The sequence below is a fragment of the Cibotium barometz genome, chromosome 13, assembly GCF_041138505.1.
Source record: "Cibotium barometz isolate CiBa-2024 chromosome 13, ASM4113850v1, whole genome shotgun sequence".
NCBI lineage: Eukaryota > Viridiplantae > Streptophyta > Polypodiopsida > Cyatheales > Cibotiaceae > Cibotium > Cibotium barometz.
Window position 1 is genome coordinate 59,967,470 of NC_141058.1, and position 17,345 is coordinate 59,984,814.

At 42.3% G+C, this 17,345-nt stretch overlaps 1 protein-coding gene across 1 annotated transcript; it reads right to left on the minus strand.

Moving 5' to 3' along the window:
* Window positions 1–1,749: 1,749 nt before the first annotated feature.
* On the minus strand, window positions 1,750–5,761 carry LOC147632896 (subtilisin-like protease SBT5.3). Its single transcript, XM_086807800.1, has 11 exons — window positions 5,570–5,761; window positions 5,355–5,449; window positions 5,152–5,249; window positions 4,868–5,035; window positions 4,613–4,724; window positions 3,860–4,400; window positions 3,664–3,758; window positions 3,297–3,545; window positions 3,091–3,208; window positions 2,792–3,005; window positions 1,750–2,586 (listed from the first exon to the last, which is right to left on the minus strand). The coding sequence occupies exons 1-11, from the start codon at window positions 5,654–5,656 to the stop codon at window positions 2,039–2,041; spliced, it is 2,325 nt and encodes a 774-aa protein (XP_086663926.1). The 5' UTR covers window positions 5,657–5,761; the 3' UTR covers window positions 1,750–2,038.
* Window positions 5,762–17,345: the final 11,584 nt, after the last annotated feature.

Consider the following 17,345-nt stretch of genomic DNA (forward strand, 5'->3'; position numbering starts at 1 on the left):
GCCTCACCCACGAATATCCGGACAAGAGACTAATCCCTCGGTTCTTCCAAAATCGAACCGGAAAAACTTCCCTTGCTCGGAAGACACGGGTGATTCCACCAGGAAAATCATCTAACACGAGAATTAATTTAGGTTCGTCGATGAAGGAATGATTGGAATTAAGGATTCAACCAGAGATTTTGAGGATTATGAACAGTGACTCTATGATTTCATTAAATGATTGTTTTAAAGATAGCTGATTCTATGAAAAAGGCAATTTCATATATTGGGTGTGTAAGTGGTGTGACTAGTTTTAAGTTTGCATGAATACCCGGCTAGGGGGCCTGGGAACTCTTTTCCCTGGTACCCAAGATAAAAACCTGACCAAATTCTTAATTGGATCCCATCACTACAGTGGTTGGACGGTTGGCTAACCCACGGGACTGGATGGGGTTAGGCTGGACTGATGGATCCCTAATGTGAGACTCAATTATGTTATGATACGATAGATGAAGTAAATCCCAGACAAAAATAATTCTATGGAAAAGAATCAACGGTTGTGCTTCTCAATGAGGAAAAAAGCATTGGTCTCTATGATTCAAGTGCAATCTTTTCCCTGATCTGACTATGGGACTTACGGGTTCGGTCAGATCAGTTCAATTAGTTAAGGCTTTTGTCTACACTAACTAGATCCAAAAAGTAAGCTAAAATGACCCAAAAATGGTCAAAAATTGACCAAATTGATTTGGAAAATTCTAGAATCAGTTTGCTTGGTTAGAGGCTCATTTTTTTCTATAAATAGAAGCCTTTTCCTTTGTAAAAGGTTAATAGTATTTATGCACTATTCCCAGAGACAAATACATTGAATTCACTTGATAATTCAATTGTTTTTGACTAAATCCTCTCCAAAAGAATTGGTAGCCACTCTTGATCCAAACAAGAGTAGAACCCTCAATCCCTTAAGCCAAAAGAAAGCTTACAAAACTCCATGTAAGCTAAAAAATCTACTTTTTAAATTCTAATCTATGGTTTTTTGATTTCTTTGCTTTCTTTTAGTGATTGAAGTAAATCCTGATATTATGCCTTGATGAAAAGGCTACCCCCTTCTCTTCCTTAAGAATTCAGCCTTTCTTTATCCTAAAACGAGCAACAAATAAGTTAATTATCTTATTGTTTACTCTTTAGAAAGTGAAAATTGAGTAGATTAGAGTACTTTACTTCAAATTGGGATTAATTTTAAATTGATGTTAGAATGTAAAAATTGAGAAATGGTCAGCCATATAAAGGAGGTTATGGAAAAGTTTTCTTAAATTTTGTAGAGCTAAAGTTTATCATTAGTTTAATAAAAAAAAAGTAATCCCCTCCGTTTGTGCATTCTAAAAGATTTATTTTTATTTCAAAAGTGTTATTCTCATTAAAATTGAATTTATGCATAGAAAGATGTAACAATTCTTTCTAGATGATTTTAACTAATATAGTCCAAATCTACACAATTTTTACACTTCGTTCTTGTGGACTTTCACAAATATAGTCTAAATATACTAAGGTGGGATTTAAGATTTTTATGAATTTCTTAATATGGTGTTTAAGTATAAAATCTATTACCATATCTTCATTTCATCATGAATTAATTCTTGTGAATTTTGGATTGAACGTTATTTTTTGTTTATAGAATGACTTTAATAATTTTTTGCTGACGATTCCTCCACGTTCAAAGGTTCACCAAGGTCCGGACTCCGCAATAGTTTCAATACATGAAGTGGGATCTAGTTTAGGGTCAAAGTTTTTAGATTATTAGGAAACAATGGTGGGTCAGTGAACACAGGTAAATTCCCAATAGCGGCGGTAGCCTGTTACGTTTGCAATACATTATACCATGAGTTAATGAGTTAATGTCAAGGGGATAGATACTACCCATGGGTGCTTTCTTTTTGGTAAAAGTAATTTTTGGAGCAGTGGACCTTCTCAGCAGTTCTGGTGACACTGGTGAGTGATGATCACGCGCACAGCACACTGTGCTTGCAGAAAGAATGCGACTAGTGTAGGTGGTGCGCAATGATCATGCTGCATTAACGACGGCAATAGGGCTGGTCACAAAATGCGTGCCGTCTGTCCAGGTGAGGTACCCGAACACCCATTTCCCCCTGGAACCGGGGTCACTCTTCACCCCAAAGAGAACGCTGAATTCTTTCTTCTCGCCAAGGACCGAGAACGTGAGCTTTGAAGGGAGCACCTCTACATGTATTCCTTGAGGCGGCCTCACGACCACCTCATATGTGTTGTTGCCTCCGACGTAGGTGACGGTGCGCAGCACCTTGCGGTTTCCTGACAGACGCGATAATGTTATGGATGGATAGTTGAGGTCCACCACTGAGGGGGACTGCTCGGGGCAAATCAATTTGTTGCCAGTGAGATTCGTCAATGAGGACTGATTGTAGTGAAGACTGCAAAGGAACAGAAAATAGTCCTCTGGAGACGCGTCATACACAAGCCCAGGATCTGCCGCGGCATTAGGATTCACATGGCCGGCCCCGTAGTTGAACGGAGTGGCCTTTTCCAGCGATCCATTCTGGATCGGCTGGCCCATGGCATTGTCGTGATGCGTTGCTGCAGGAAGCAGAGGAACATCAGTCGACTTGGAACTTTAACAATAAGTCTTGGACGCAACACAAAACAGAAGGCTGAAAAAGCAGCACAGCAGACAGTGCTCGGCAGAAGTGCAAATTGCAAGTTTTTGCGACCTTGCTTGAAGTTGAAGTTTGGACAACAAAAAGTCATTTGATCACAATTCCCTGCTGCCCGAGAGTAGTACCTGAGGTCATCAATGCTGACTTTATGGCAGCAGCGCTCCATGCTGGGTGAAGAGCCCGAACAAGGGCCACGACGCCGGTAACATGCGGGCAGGACATGGATGTGCCGGAAATCACATTATATTTCACGACGCGGTGGTCGGAGACCTCCGAGGTCGGCGCAGATGCTTGGGTCCACGCTGCGAGGATGTCCAGCCCCGGAGCGGTGATATCAGGCTGCAAAATTCACCATGAGGCCAAACTTACGCTCAATCTGGGAGGGGCTGCTGCAGCTTCTGCTTAATATTGTAAAGTGGCTCACCTTCAAAATGTCAGGGTTGAGACTATTAGGACCTTGAGAAGAGAAGGATGTCATCTGAGGAGCAGGTTTTGCTTTAAGCAGCGTCGTCGGATAGGTAATGAAAGCAAAAGCGGAAGACCTACAAGTCCATCCATAATGAGAGGTAGGCGTCAGGCGAGAAACCAACGAATTGCTAGAGAGCTAGCTAGCTGGGGTGCTTTAATTACCTTGTTTCATTGAGGATGTATGTGAGAATCGACCTTGCGTCGGCTGCGTTTACACTGGTAGCCGGGAGAACGTCGGGGTCCGATACCAGCTCGTATGCGTTAATGGGCTGGTTGAGGAGGATAAGACCCACCCCGCCTGCCTGCTTCACCACCGTGCCCTTCTGCACCCGAGGGGTCACCCCTCGCATGCAAGCCACGATCTTTCCGTTAACCTTCTCCGGGTCCAGTGAGCCAGGGAAACACATTTGGCTACATAACCATCATCATGAGAATTAACAAATAAATATATAATATATGGAATCTCCAAAAGTCAATTTATAGCAGGCTGCAGGTAGAGATTTGCTAGCTAGAGTGTTGAAAATCTCACCCGGCGGAGACGTTTGCACTGGCTAGTTGGACGTCGCCGCTAAACACAAGAGGATACATTTTCTTCGCAAGTTTGTATTCGGAAAGGCTAGCCCCCTAAACTCACAGAAGCCTGGCCGGGATTAGCTACTGCAGCAAAAATTGAAGGCATATCCGTAATTTTAAGGCAAATTAATTTCTACTACTTGAACGCTCACCGTGAAACTTGATCCATCTCCAAGGACTGCATCTGCCGGGAAATCTCGGTCTATGCTACTTGCTGCCACCGTGAAGATCCAAGGGGCCACGTTAGAGACGGTGGCTGTAGCGGGTCCATCATTCCCGGCAGAGCAAACTACGAGCTTGCCTGTGGTGACGGCGTGGAAGCTACCCACAGAGATTGCGTCGGCGAAGTAGTCGACGAGCGGCAGGCCCGGGCCCAGTGAGACGGAGAAGACGTCCACGCCGTCGTGAATGCCAGCATCAAAAGCTGCAAGGATGTCAGCGTCGTAGCAGTTCCCAAGCCAGCACACCTTGTACACGGCCAGCCTTGCCAAGGGAGCTCCCCCTTTGGCGGTCCCATTGCCAAACCCGAAAATGTTGGCCCCAGCCACAAAGCTCCCCCCTGCGGTGGACGCTGTGTGAGACCCATGGCCTTCTTTGTCTCTAGGAGACAGGAAATCGCCAGTGGCCGTCACATTCAAAGGCCCATTCGCAGCCTCGTAGCCCTTGACGAAGTAGCGTGCTCCAATCAACTTCCTGTGTGTAATTGAATTGTGAGTGTAGCTGTAGCGAATATGGTGAACTGAGGAGTACTGTTCTGTTTGTCATTTGCCGCAGTACTGCTTACCTCCAATTTATTACATATGAACACCTTAATCTAATTCGATCAGAATTTGAGAGTAGATGGATCTATTATTACTGTTGTGATCCGACTCAAATTCTATCATAGTTGGAACTTGGGGGTACACCTATTACAGTTGGCCGACGTGAAATTTGAGCCGCTCTCACAAGTACCTTTCCATCTTCCAGGAATCGATCCAAAGCCTCTGTCATTGAAGCTTTCGGACTCAGGCCAAACTCCTGCATATATATATACTACCGTTCAGGATCAAGCAGCTTTAGCTTGCCCTGTGACCTGCTTAGCACAAATGGAGACACTCACTAATTCGAGTATCAATATTCCCAGCACAAACAAGGGCTAGCTGCACACTAATAATTATTACCTGTGTCCATCATGCCAATAATGACGTCCGCACCATAGTTGGCTTTCTTCCAAAGGGATTGTTTAGACGTTTCTCCTGATGGGTATTCCAGACCAAGGAATTCCCACGACCGAGTGGTGTGCAGCTTGTGTGCTCTATTGCGAAAGACAGACACAACTCCGGGCATTTCTTTAGCCACACAATTACAGAGAGGTCAATATACGACACACTCGAATGTTAGGACTTGGATGCGTAAATATTTAGACAAATTTCCAATGTAAAATTAAATGAAGGCTGAAGAGTACCGGATATAGCAGAGACGTGGTGAGGCTCTAGAAATGCAACAAAACCATTTATAAAATGTTTGTAGCTATACACAAGGCAGTCGTGAGTGACAGCTTTACTGCGGATTTCAACAAGAGTAAGGGCTGACTATTACGAGACTTGTTTCCTAAACCACACAAGAATCAGCCGAGTACCAAGAAACACGATCTGTTTCAAAACTCACCTGCCTACAACGCTTGTGAGCAGTCCTTGATGAATTGCGTGGATGCTTTCTGGCTCCAAATCTCCCGAGTGGCGGCCCATGTAAACCACATACGACTGCAGTAGACATGTCCGAAAACACGAAGCCAAACCATTAGCGTCAGTAATTGGTAGCTCCCTCAAAAGGCCGATATTACAATTAATGCCATCGATTGCTAATTAGCCAGGAAACAATACTTCAGGAGAGGCCCAAGCTTGGGCTACGACGGCAAGAAGCACAAGCGAGGACGCGAAATAGCTGGGCGATCTGAGAACGGCCATCATCGATCGACGTGGACGAGAAGATGGAGCTAAGAAACGAAAGGAGGAGTTTAACTCTAGAATAATGGAAGGTCGGACGATATCACTTCCAGCGTTGACGGTGGGGCGCACCAAATTCACGGGTTGGGATTACTATTTCTTATAAGCGTGCACCCTTGTTTGTCCAACCACCTGGCATACGAGAGTGACGCCACCAAGAAATGACCACCAAAGGTTTCAAGGTATGGTTAATACTTAGGCATACGCACGTGCACACATGACATTTACACAGGCACATGCATCATCGGCGGACGATTGTGCGAGAGCAATTAGTGACAACCATGCTTCACCTTCATGCAGTCCTTAGCTCTCTGCATAGCCATCTTGGGTTCCATAGATGAGGTATCCCTGGCACTCCTCAAGGCAATAACTGCTCTCCACAACACCCTACCAGGCCACTATGCCTCACAAAAGTTTGGTGAGAATGTTCCTATCCCAACTCCTATAGTGGGCCTCTAAATCCTCATGGCAACAATTGCTCTCCACAACACCCTGCATTTGCAACCAGGCCACTGTGCCTCACAAAAGTTTGGTGAGAATGTTCCTATCCCTACTCCTGTAGTTCCTCATTTAGAATCTGGTCTTGTGGTTCCTTTGTTTTCCTTGGGTTATGTACTGCATCTCTTAATGCCCACTTAGGCATCATCCTAAATGGCTCTGATGCCCACTTCCTAGGCTATGTTTTGGCAACACCAACACCCTCAATCTACCCCACTGTTGACACCTCCGTCAAGCCATATCCTTCTGCTTGTGAAGGTAAGCACTCCCACCAATTTGGATTTCATCATGTGGTTTTACAGGTTCTCACAAGAACCTTGTTGGTTCATTTTAGTTTCTAGTCATGCAATCCACCCTATCCTCAAAACCGACAAGCCCAACTCCCTTCAATGACATCTAGGATATTGCCCGGCCGAGCTTTTCTCGTGCTTGTTCCTACTAACACAAAGGGGTGGAATATATGGTAGCTGTACTTCAACTTGATTTTGTCTCAGTTGCGCACCCAAAGACATACACCAAAGACATGCCCAATTTTGCCCTTGAAGATGAAGCTACCGTGCTGAAGGTTTTATCTAAAACATCGTCAACAGCAACGTGCTATCACTCTCTTTGTACAATCTCAAAGCCCCTTTTCATTCGGGCTTAGCATGTAACCCAATCATGCAAAACGCACTTTTTTTTAATTAAGAGGGATATTTAAAAAAAATATTTTTTAGTGTGGAAATTGACAGACCACATGCGAGGTATTGAACCTAAGCTGTCGCGGTGAAGGGCAAGAGCCCGTACCACTCGGCTATCTCCCCCACCTCACAAAATGCATCTTGCATATTTCCTCACAAAACCTTTGTTCGGTTTTAGAAAGGAAAACTGTTTAGATATTGTTTATGTTTATGCATATGCACATTTACACATTACATTCACACATGCATATCCATTGGCAATTAGTTACAACCACTTTATAACCACTGCCTTTTAAGGAGCTCACATCTTGTAAAAATATATCTCAAATATAATGCAATCTTGGCTAATATAAAGCCTATGTTATTTCATGTGTGTTATATGCACATATCTCTAGTTTCCATGGGTGCACTCTCTAACCAGAGTCTAGTCATCTTCATATTACAACATAAGTAATGCACGTCTATGCACACTCAAGTAGACATCAAGATGCAAAAGATTCTACCCGTGCTTCTACAATAAGAGGCCTTTCCTCGGATCGAGTTAAGGTGGTGCCATAAAAGGAAAGCCCAAGTGTTCTTAAGCTTCATCCATAGTTCCAACAAAAATGCCAAAATCGTTTACTATTTTCAAACAAAACAATGTCTCTTAGGTTCTCTTCACATCATGCAGCTCAATATGTCTTCAATTGCTTTGTCGTCACATGTTCTTAGACATGACCCTGTAGAAGGCCCACATTATGACACTTTGTCTTTTTAAAAAAAAGGAATTGTTGCATCTATCTTTTTGAATATATATATATATATGTATGTATGTATGTATGTATGTATGTATGTATGTATGTATGTATGTATGTATATATATATATATATATATATATATATATATATATATATATATATATATATATATATGTATATGTATGTATGTATGTATGTATGTATGTATGTATGTATGTATATACATGTATATATATATATGGATGCATGGTAAGGTGGTACACTTTGGACCAATAGAAATAGTGGTTTTTGGGTTGTGGTTTGCAACTTGGAATTGGAAAAAAAATAAAAATATTTTGAAAACTAAGAAAAGAAAATGTACATAACTGAAAAGATGGTGGGGGATAATTGAAAGTAGGGTAATTATTTTTTCCCACATGCATTATCTACATGCACCGTCTCATTCAAAAAAACTCAAAGTCAAAAGATCTCCTCTCTCTTCCTCTCCCCCACTGATAGCTACTTGAGAAAATGTCTACATCTTTGGCGCGACGGCTAACTCAAAGGGCAGCAATAAAGATACAAAGGTGACCCTCTCTCTCTCTCTCTCTCTCTCTCTCTCTCTCTCTCTCTCTCTCTCTCTCTCAAATCACTCTCATCAACCTGCTAATCGAGCTCCATAGATGTTGGTGGTCTTGAGCTCAATATATGAGAGATAAGGAGAGTGTGGTTGCTTGTCTAACCAATGTTTTCTGCATGTCAGAAGCGGGAACCCACCAAGTTTCACCACCCAAAGTTAGAGATAGAGCCATTGAAAGAATCTTGTAGGACTTCAAAGGATTTTTCCAAAGTGTATGGTCTCAATCTTGAGGGGGAGGATGCAAGGCATCTGACTCCCAACAATGAGGTGCCATCAAAGCATTGGCTAAGAGTGTTTTCAAAGCTCCCTAAGAAAGACAAGAAGGTGATGTTACGAATGGCAAAGCATGAGCACCACCTACCCTTGTATACTTTATATAAACAAGTTTACTAAACTACACCCTCAAACTATTCTATGGGCCTTCAATTGGCCCGAGGCTAAGTCTACCAGGTCTACCCCGGTCCTATGAAGTGGGCCATATTTGCTGAGCAGGTTGTTAAGAAGTCAAGTGTCGATGGTAATTACAGAAAAAAAGAACTCAGTGGATGTGCGAGGGAAGTGTACAGTCGATGTCATCTATGAGCTCCTGTGGTGTAACACTATCTCAGGACGCATACACTCCATTGGCACAAGGTAGCCTATATGAGGTAGAGGTGGAGGTCTCAGGTCAGGTGCAAACATTGTTGGATGACATTCTACTGAATACTTAGTGCATCAAAGAAGCTGCATTGCTGCCTCTTTGTATAACAAGCGACAGCGAAGGTAGAGGAGGCAAAGTGCATCTTGCATTGCATTGAAGGTGCAATTAAATACCATATCATGATGTGTCCATCAAATAACATGCCTCTTGATGCACAAGAACAAGCAGAGCGCGGCAGCTTTAAGATAAACTTTGTGTCACTAGAGAAGCTCTTGAAAAATCAAAGGTATGTATATGTGTTTTCTACATATGAAGAAACTCTATGCCATGTTCATTGCCTCTTTGTTTGTGTTTGTAGGCCGATTTAGACCACAAGAATGAGGCTGTGGAGAAAGCAGGTTCTAGCAGAGTTTTCATGATGGGTGTGAATTTAGAGAACTCTAGCACGATGATCATTCCACAACCACCAAAGATTCTTCTACATAAGGATAGTATATTGATTTGTGACGAAAAGTTACCCAGGGTGGCCTTGGATTTGAAGCAGACCAGTCTGTTGTTGGTCTGTTTATATTACCTTGCAAGCATGCGTACCATGTGTTTTGCTACTCTTATGTATGTGTTAAAGGAAAGTGCATTGTAGTTGGTTGTAGCCAAGTCATACCCGAAGAAGCCAAAAAATGGTGGTATAAGGAAACCACTTGTTCATACCATGCTTGAAAAGAAAGGTATCAACCTATACTCTTTAACAGGTTTTATTTGATTAGCACTGCTTTGGATTTGTTAATACCACCTTTAAGCACTTACTATATGCCAACCCATTGGCAACCGGTTAAAACCCATTTGAAGTGCTTCCAAGCTATTACAGTGGGTGTCAATCTAGTGATTGAAAACCATTTGTTATGCTCCAAGCATATAAATTGGTTGTCAACGAACTGAAACCAATAGTCTAAAACCCTTGCAAGTGCCCCTTCTCTTATAAACTTGCTGTCAACCAATTGCCATTTGTCATACTCTCAATCTATAAACTGGATGTCAACAAGTTGGAAGCCAGTTGTCATTTGTCATGCTCTCACTTTTTTAAAAACTGGTTATCAACCAGTGTGGTGGTTATAAACACTTCCAACACATAAACTAGTTTCAAAGGGGTTAGAAAACAAGGGTTAAAACCCATTCAAGTGGCCCAATTTATAAACTGGGTTTTAACCAGTTTATAAGTTAACAACTGATGTTTATATAATTGGTTGTCAACTTATAAAATGGTTTTAGCCAATGGTTTGTAAACCCTTATAACCTATTATATGGTTATTAACTGGTTGGAAACCTGTGGTGGTAAAAAACCCTTAGAGGTTCCCCAACTTATAAACTAGTTTTCAACCAGTTTGCAAAGCTCTATGTTGAAAATCACATACTTTGCTTCCAACCTCGAAATAGGGTAATTATCGAGTTCAAACCAATGGTTGGAAATTGATAGATGAATTACCATGTGTTGAAGCAATTTGTGTATGTCTTCTTCTCATCATTTGAAAGATGTGCTGCTTCTACTAATAATGAATTTCAAAATGTGCAGGCTACACCTCAGCACCGTCTTTTCGTAAGCAAGGAGGAGCAGAATTAAGACATGAACATGTTGATCTGAGTGAGGTTGTGGAGCATAGGCTTCATTTTCCAGATGCAGAGGAAACCCCAAAGCAAATGTCTCGTGTGGGAAGAATGCCTGGTGTGACTGTTTTTTTATTTGCATCATTATGCTTTCACATGATGAGACCACACTATTGATTCAATAAGTGTTATCATTGTTGGTTTGGAAGAAGGGGAGGGCGATGTCAACAAAAAGCACCACTCCAAGAACTAAGTTGAGTGCAGGAGAGCTATCACCCCCCCATGAGGCATGATGGAAGAATGTCCCCAAGTGGGCACAATCACACTGCAAGCACAGAACCGGGACAAGCATGTACTAATCGCGTGACTCATTCTAGGATGCCAAAGAGGGGAAGGGTTGTGATGATCAAGGTGAGCTAAATGTTTTTGTGTCACCCGTGAGGCAAGAAGGAAGCTCTCCAAAGGGGCAATCTTATACTAACCGTGTGACGCGTTCTAGGACACCAAAAAGGAAGAGTTCTGATGATTAAGGTGAGCATTATTTATGAGCCATCTAAAAAGACCCTAACCACTGTCAAACTAGGTGTGGATCCATTGGAAATTTGATTTCTTGTACAAGATGCATCGCTATCAAGGCCTCTGACTTATCATCCCACAACTCGTAGGCTTGCTCATCTTTAGGTGCATAGAAGAACCCTTTCACAATAAAACAACCTCATGCAATTGCATTCCCCCATCCGTCCTTTGTGGGTCTCTTGTAGAGCTCTTTCTGCTTTGTGCATTTCTTCACTATAGCCCCTACACCATCGTGCTCTCCCTTTCCATGACCAGAGCCAAAGAAATTCCATGTCATTTACAACCGTGTGATGGCAGTGTATCTCGAAACAAAGTAGAAAGGCCTTTTTGCTTTGAATTGAGACAAAGCACCATCAAACCAAACCCAATGACATTGTAGGTGAATACCAAATGGTAATACCCAATTATAATGCAGCATGAAACAATGTTGCACAAAATGAGTATCATGCTTCTTATCATTAGAGATATAAAAGTGTATCGTTTTGTGGATGTCACCTAGAATGCGAAAGTATGTAATATGCAAAAATATGGACACTTGGCTTGAATACCAATGCATTGACTGTATCTCATTTAGCTCCTTAAAAGAGTAATTCTTAGCAAAGTGTACAACAAATATTACCACATCTTCGGGAAAATTGGATAAGCATTCTTTGTATTGCTCAAATTGCCACTGTACACAAAATTATGTTTGATAAACTTTCCGAGCATGGGTAAGGGAAAGAGAGAGAGAGAGAGAGAGAGAGAGAGAGAGAGAGAGAGAGAGAGAGAGAGAGAGAGAGAGAGCACCACGAGCTGCTTGTAAATATGTGTTTTTTTGTTTTCAAGATTTTCAAACGTACAAAATGTGGCAAAAAATGAGGGAAAATGAATTTTTCAAATTCTAAAAACCAATTTAAAAGCCATGTCCAGGACATAGGTTTTGAGTTCACTTCACCATATGCATCCACCCATATATATATTGTAGCGTACACTGCTTCAAGCCATGGATTGCATGACCATGCGTGTCTGCATGCAGGCCTTAAATTTGAACCCCAATTAAAGGTTTCATCCAAAAGTTTTTGAAACTTTTCCTATTTACTCTCGACTTCAAGATCGTATTTTTCCATTTGTTTTAAGCTTCAACACATTACGTTAACTATGCTAATCACGAGTTCATCTAAAAAAAGCAATCCAAAATGCTATGCTAGGGTCCAAAGCAAACTTGTTTGGAAAATAATATGATATTTGGTTTTACAATGACAAGGTAAACTTTTTGGCATTTATATGTCGACAAGTTATACACTTCGACACTTCTATTAAAAGTGCCAATGATTGGGAGAGAACAAGGGTACTTTTGAACAAATGTTGCTAGCAATAGTACAATGCCACACTTTTGAAATGAGTTGCTTGAGTTTAGATAGAAAGGCAATCTTTACACATGTATGTTTTGTTATTGTTATTGTTGTTGTTATGTGTGTGTGTGTGTGTGTGTGTGTGTGTGTGTGTGTGTGTGTGTGTCGAGATAATATCTACATATACAACCACTATTAATACCTATGTAGACACATTTCAAGAGATAATATCTACATATACAACCACTATTAATACCTATGTAGACACATTTCAAGAGATAATATCTACATATACAACCACTATTCATACCTATGTAGACACATTTCACTTACCCTCATATCCACATACTTTGCAAGCTGCCAAAGTAAATAAATATTTTCATCATTCAAAAGGTTAAAGTACAAAGATTTACTCAGGTAGTAGATAGTCAATCTAACCTTTCTCGCATCAACTGAGGGACACCACTGATGAGGAGGGTAGATTCCCCTCTCATTGCACAATCAATTACCCAGTGCATGCTTATGAGGTAAAGTACACATTTTAATAAAGAGTTAAACCTATTGTCAATCCCCTCGACCCTACCCAATAGTTGGGAAAGCTCTTTTGATTATTTATCATTTCTAAAAGATAGAGTTAAAGCAAGAAAAGCCAACAAGTACAAGCTTGCATAGCCTTTCAATGTAGGCCTCTTTCAATGTACGCCTCTGGATCTCACATGAAACTTCATTGCTTCTCTAACAATGTACTACACATGTACACCACTGGATCTCACATGTGGATGTTCATTATGTCTCCAACAGTGTACTACACTTATGTCCAATGGATATCACATGGAATTGTATTACTTCTCCAACAATGTACTACACTTGTTTCTAATGGATCTTACATGGATGTTCATTATGTCTCCAACAAAGTACTGCACTTATGTCCAACATCTAACCCCCACCCACAAAAAAGCATGGGAAGACGAATGTACTCTTATGGCATCATCGAAACCCTTTTTCTAATGCACATTTATCCCTTCCTCTCAATCAATCACTCCCACACAAATCATGTAAAGGTCCATGTGTCATTACATCATCCAAGATAGCTACATTTATCTCTTCCTCTCAATTATGACTGAGCTTTGTCCCAATGATTTATCTCACACACACATAGATGTCCACACAAATGCTTTTATATCTCCTAAAGTTTTTACACCCTATACCTAGCTTGGGCTTCTTTCTATTTCTTATCAAGCTAAACCTTGCGGGACACGTGTGGCGTGTTTTTTTTACAAATTTGCTAGTCGTCGAGCTCTCGCCATGTGGTAGGTGAGTTCATCTTTTTTGCCACCTTAGGTCTATACTGAGCCGCCCGTGCAGTGCTTGCAAGGCCATGACTCCATGTAGAGCCACCCTCAGGTTGGAGGGCCATGACTCCATGTAGAGCTTTCCTCGCAAGTTGTAGGGCGACTCCTTCAATGTTAGATTTGGAATTTGAATTGAGCATGTTTTTATCTCTCGTGCAAGCCCTCCCTCCTCAGAACACCCGCTCACCTGGTGAGCCATCCCACTAACCCTCCATCTCTCTCTTGTTTGCCTGGTTTGAAGCTTTTTGATGAACCTTTGACGGGTTGTGTGTAGATTGAAATCCTTCCCCTCCTCGGTCTGCTTCTTCGACCTCCCCTCCATGGTTTGCACTCCTTCGACACCTCCTTCTTTGGCCTCTTGTCCATGGTGTTACCATATTATAGTAGTGATGTGTGTGAACACACTTAGGACCGCCGGGGCACTTTTTCCCTCACTAGGAGGTTTTTTCCCCCGTGCATTGTATATACGCCCATTATCTTCTAGGGCTTGTTATCTTTCATTTTTGGCACTCATAATACACTACTGTGTTGTGCTCAAGCTTCCTCATCTTCTTGAAGTTGTGTGTGCATTCCTGCAACCCTAATTCCAACAATTGGTATCAGAGCAGGCTTCCTCCTCCTGGGCAGCATCACCGGCACCTGCCGCTTCATCTCCTCCGATTGCGACGAGGTTTCACGAGCGTCTGCAGGTTAGTATATGCCGTGGGAAAGCCCGTTGGGCTTGTTCGTTTCAGAATTTTGATCTGAAGTCATTTCGCCCTCCGTTTTTGCATTCCAAGTACTGCGCAGGCAAAATCGTCCTACTGTGCAGATTTTCTGTCAAGATTAAAATCTGCAAGACAGGTGCCCATTCGTCTGTTTTGGGCTGTGCTACATAGCACAGGTCGATTTTATACAGGTTTACCTCTTACAGACAGCATTTACATCTAGTAGTACAGTCATTGGCCATGGCTGACAACAATGATGTATTCCGCATGTTGGCTGCTGAGGATAAGTTGGATGGCACCAACTATCCATTGTGGGCATATATGATGCGACATGTATTGGTAGCAAAGGGGTTATGGAACATTGTGCAGGGTATTGATGCACGTCCTATTGTGGCTGGGAATGCTGCAAACACATCAGAAACAGGTACTGTTGATGATAGTGCAGGCACAAGTGCTGTAGCAGCTGTTCGAGAACCACCACTTTCAGCAGAGCAGATTCGTTGGGATGGTAGAGATGCGCAGGCTCATGCCTTGATTGCGCTGTCTGTCAAACGTACCATTATCCCACATATTCGCTCCTGCAGGACTTCTAAGGATGCTTGGGATGTACTTGCCACATTGTATCAGGCAAGAAATGAGGCTCGTGTTGCTTACCTCCGAAAACAGTTGGAGAGTGAGCATATGAACGAAGGTGATTCTATGGATAGCTTTTTGACAAAGATCAAGGATTTCAAAGAGCAGCTCATTTCTGCAGATGAAATCCTGTCAGACAGTTCACTTGTGCAGACTGTTTTGAATGGTCTACCAGATTCTTATCAGGGTTTTGCTTCCACTCTTCGCTTGATGATGAAAGGCAATCCCAATGCCTTATCATTTGAGGAGTTAGTTTCTGTTTTGCTGCAAGAAGACCAGTCAAGGCAAAACAGGAATATTATGCGTGTCGCAGATCAAGCTTTCGTTGCTAGTCAGAGAAGCAGGAAAGGTAAAGCTGGCTTTTCTTCTAGTAAGCAGAAATCTGCAAATGCTGCGCAACCCAAGAAGGAAGACAAAGATGAGAAGAAGGGTGACAAACAGAAGACATTTTGCAAGTACTGTAAGGGAAATGATCATGTCATCAAAGCGTGTCCTAAGCTGGCTGCGAAAGAGGCTAAGAAGAAAGAGGCTGGTATGGCTGTTGCAGATGCCTCTCCTTCTAACAATGAATCTGCTAATGTTGTTCAAGATACAGAATGGGCATTCAATGCGCAGTGCAGTTATGACCCATCTTTGCATGACACATGTATGTCTGCAGTAGATTCAGATGTATGGTACTTTGACAGTGGTGCCACTAAGCATATCACCTCGCAGCGCAGTTTATTCACTTTCCTTGAGTCTGCTCCCACAGGGAATACTGTCACTTGTGCCAATAACTCCTCTTATCCCGTTAAAGGAGTTGGACAGATTGTGCTGAATGTTGCAAATTGCAACACCTTTACACTTTTTGATGCATTGTATGTGCCAGGGATCAAAAAGAATCTGCTGTCAGTCTCCGCATTTGCCAAAACAGGTTTGGTTGTAAAATTTGTGGATGACAGATGTACTGTTCATGATCTCTCTTGTGGTGACATCATTGTAGCATCTGGTTCACTATGTCGAGGGCTGTATAAGCTCAATATGGATGGCAAATGTGTAGAGGATTCAGCATGTGCTATTATGGATACGCAGGCTATTTCAAATGCAAAACTGTGGCATGCACGTTTTGGTCATCTGAATTTTGCAAGTTTGCTGCGCCTGCAGAAATCTGAAATGGTGTCTTCTTTGCCTAAGCTTGAGGCACCTGTCAAGCATGTTTGTGAGGGCTGCATATTGGGTAAAATGCAGCGTGCTTCCTTTCCCAAAGATGGATCAGTGAGAGCTGAACGCAGATTGCAGCTTGTTCACAGTGATGTTTGTGGTCCCATGCAAACTCCATCATTTGGAAACTACCTTTACTTCGTGACTTTCATTGATGATTTTACCAGGCATGCATGGGTATATCCTTTGAAGGCAAAGTCCGAAGTGTTTTTGTGCTTCAAACAGTTTTTGGTTATGGCTGAAAATGTGTCAGAAAGTAAGATGGGCACCCTCCGTTCAGATCAAGGGGGGGAGTATATGTCTTCAGAATTTAATGCATTTCTGGCTGAGCGTGGGATAAAACACCAATGTACAGTGCCGTATACACCACAGCAAAATGGTGTGGCTGAGAGAAAAAACAGGTCTCTCATGGAAATGGCAAGATGTATGGTTAAGAGTCAAAGTCTACCACATGGTTTTTGGCTTGAGGCTGTCATGTGTGCCACTTATGTACTAAACAGGTGTCCCACCAAAGCATTACAGGTTGTCACTCCATATGAGGCTTGGCATAGCCGCAAGCCATCTGTTGGCCATTTACGTGTTTTTGGTTGCCTGGCATATGCATTAGTGCCTGTGCAACATCGCAGAAAATTGGATGACAAAGCTGTCAAATGTATTTTTGTTGGATATAGTGCTGAGAGCAAAGGCTATCGTTTGTATCATCCACAGACAAAGCGCATTTTGGTTAGCCGTGATGTTGTATTTGTGGAAGATGCAGTTCAGCCCTTGGTTTCATGTACTAAGGAGACAGATATCAGCTCACGTGATGTCTATGATACATTGTTGCCTCTTTTCAATGGTGCACAGTCAAGTGCAATACCTCATGAGGCAGTTTTTCAGCCTATGCAGGTTTTAAATGATGGCACAGATCAGCCTATATCTGATGCAGATGTGCATGATGCACTTGAGGATGAGAGACAAGAGATTGAGGGCTCTAGGAACATGCCTAGATGGCTGGTGCAGACTTTGCGTGACAGCAAGTTGGATGCCCCTTTGTCTAGTCGCACTCGTTCTGGCTCTCATGGTGCCTCTTATGCGTCA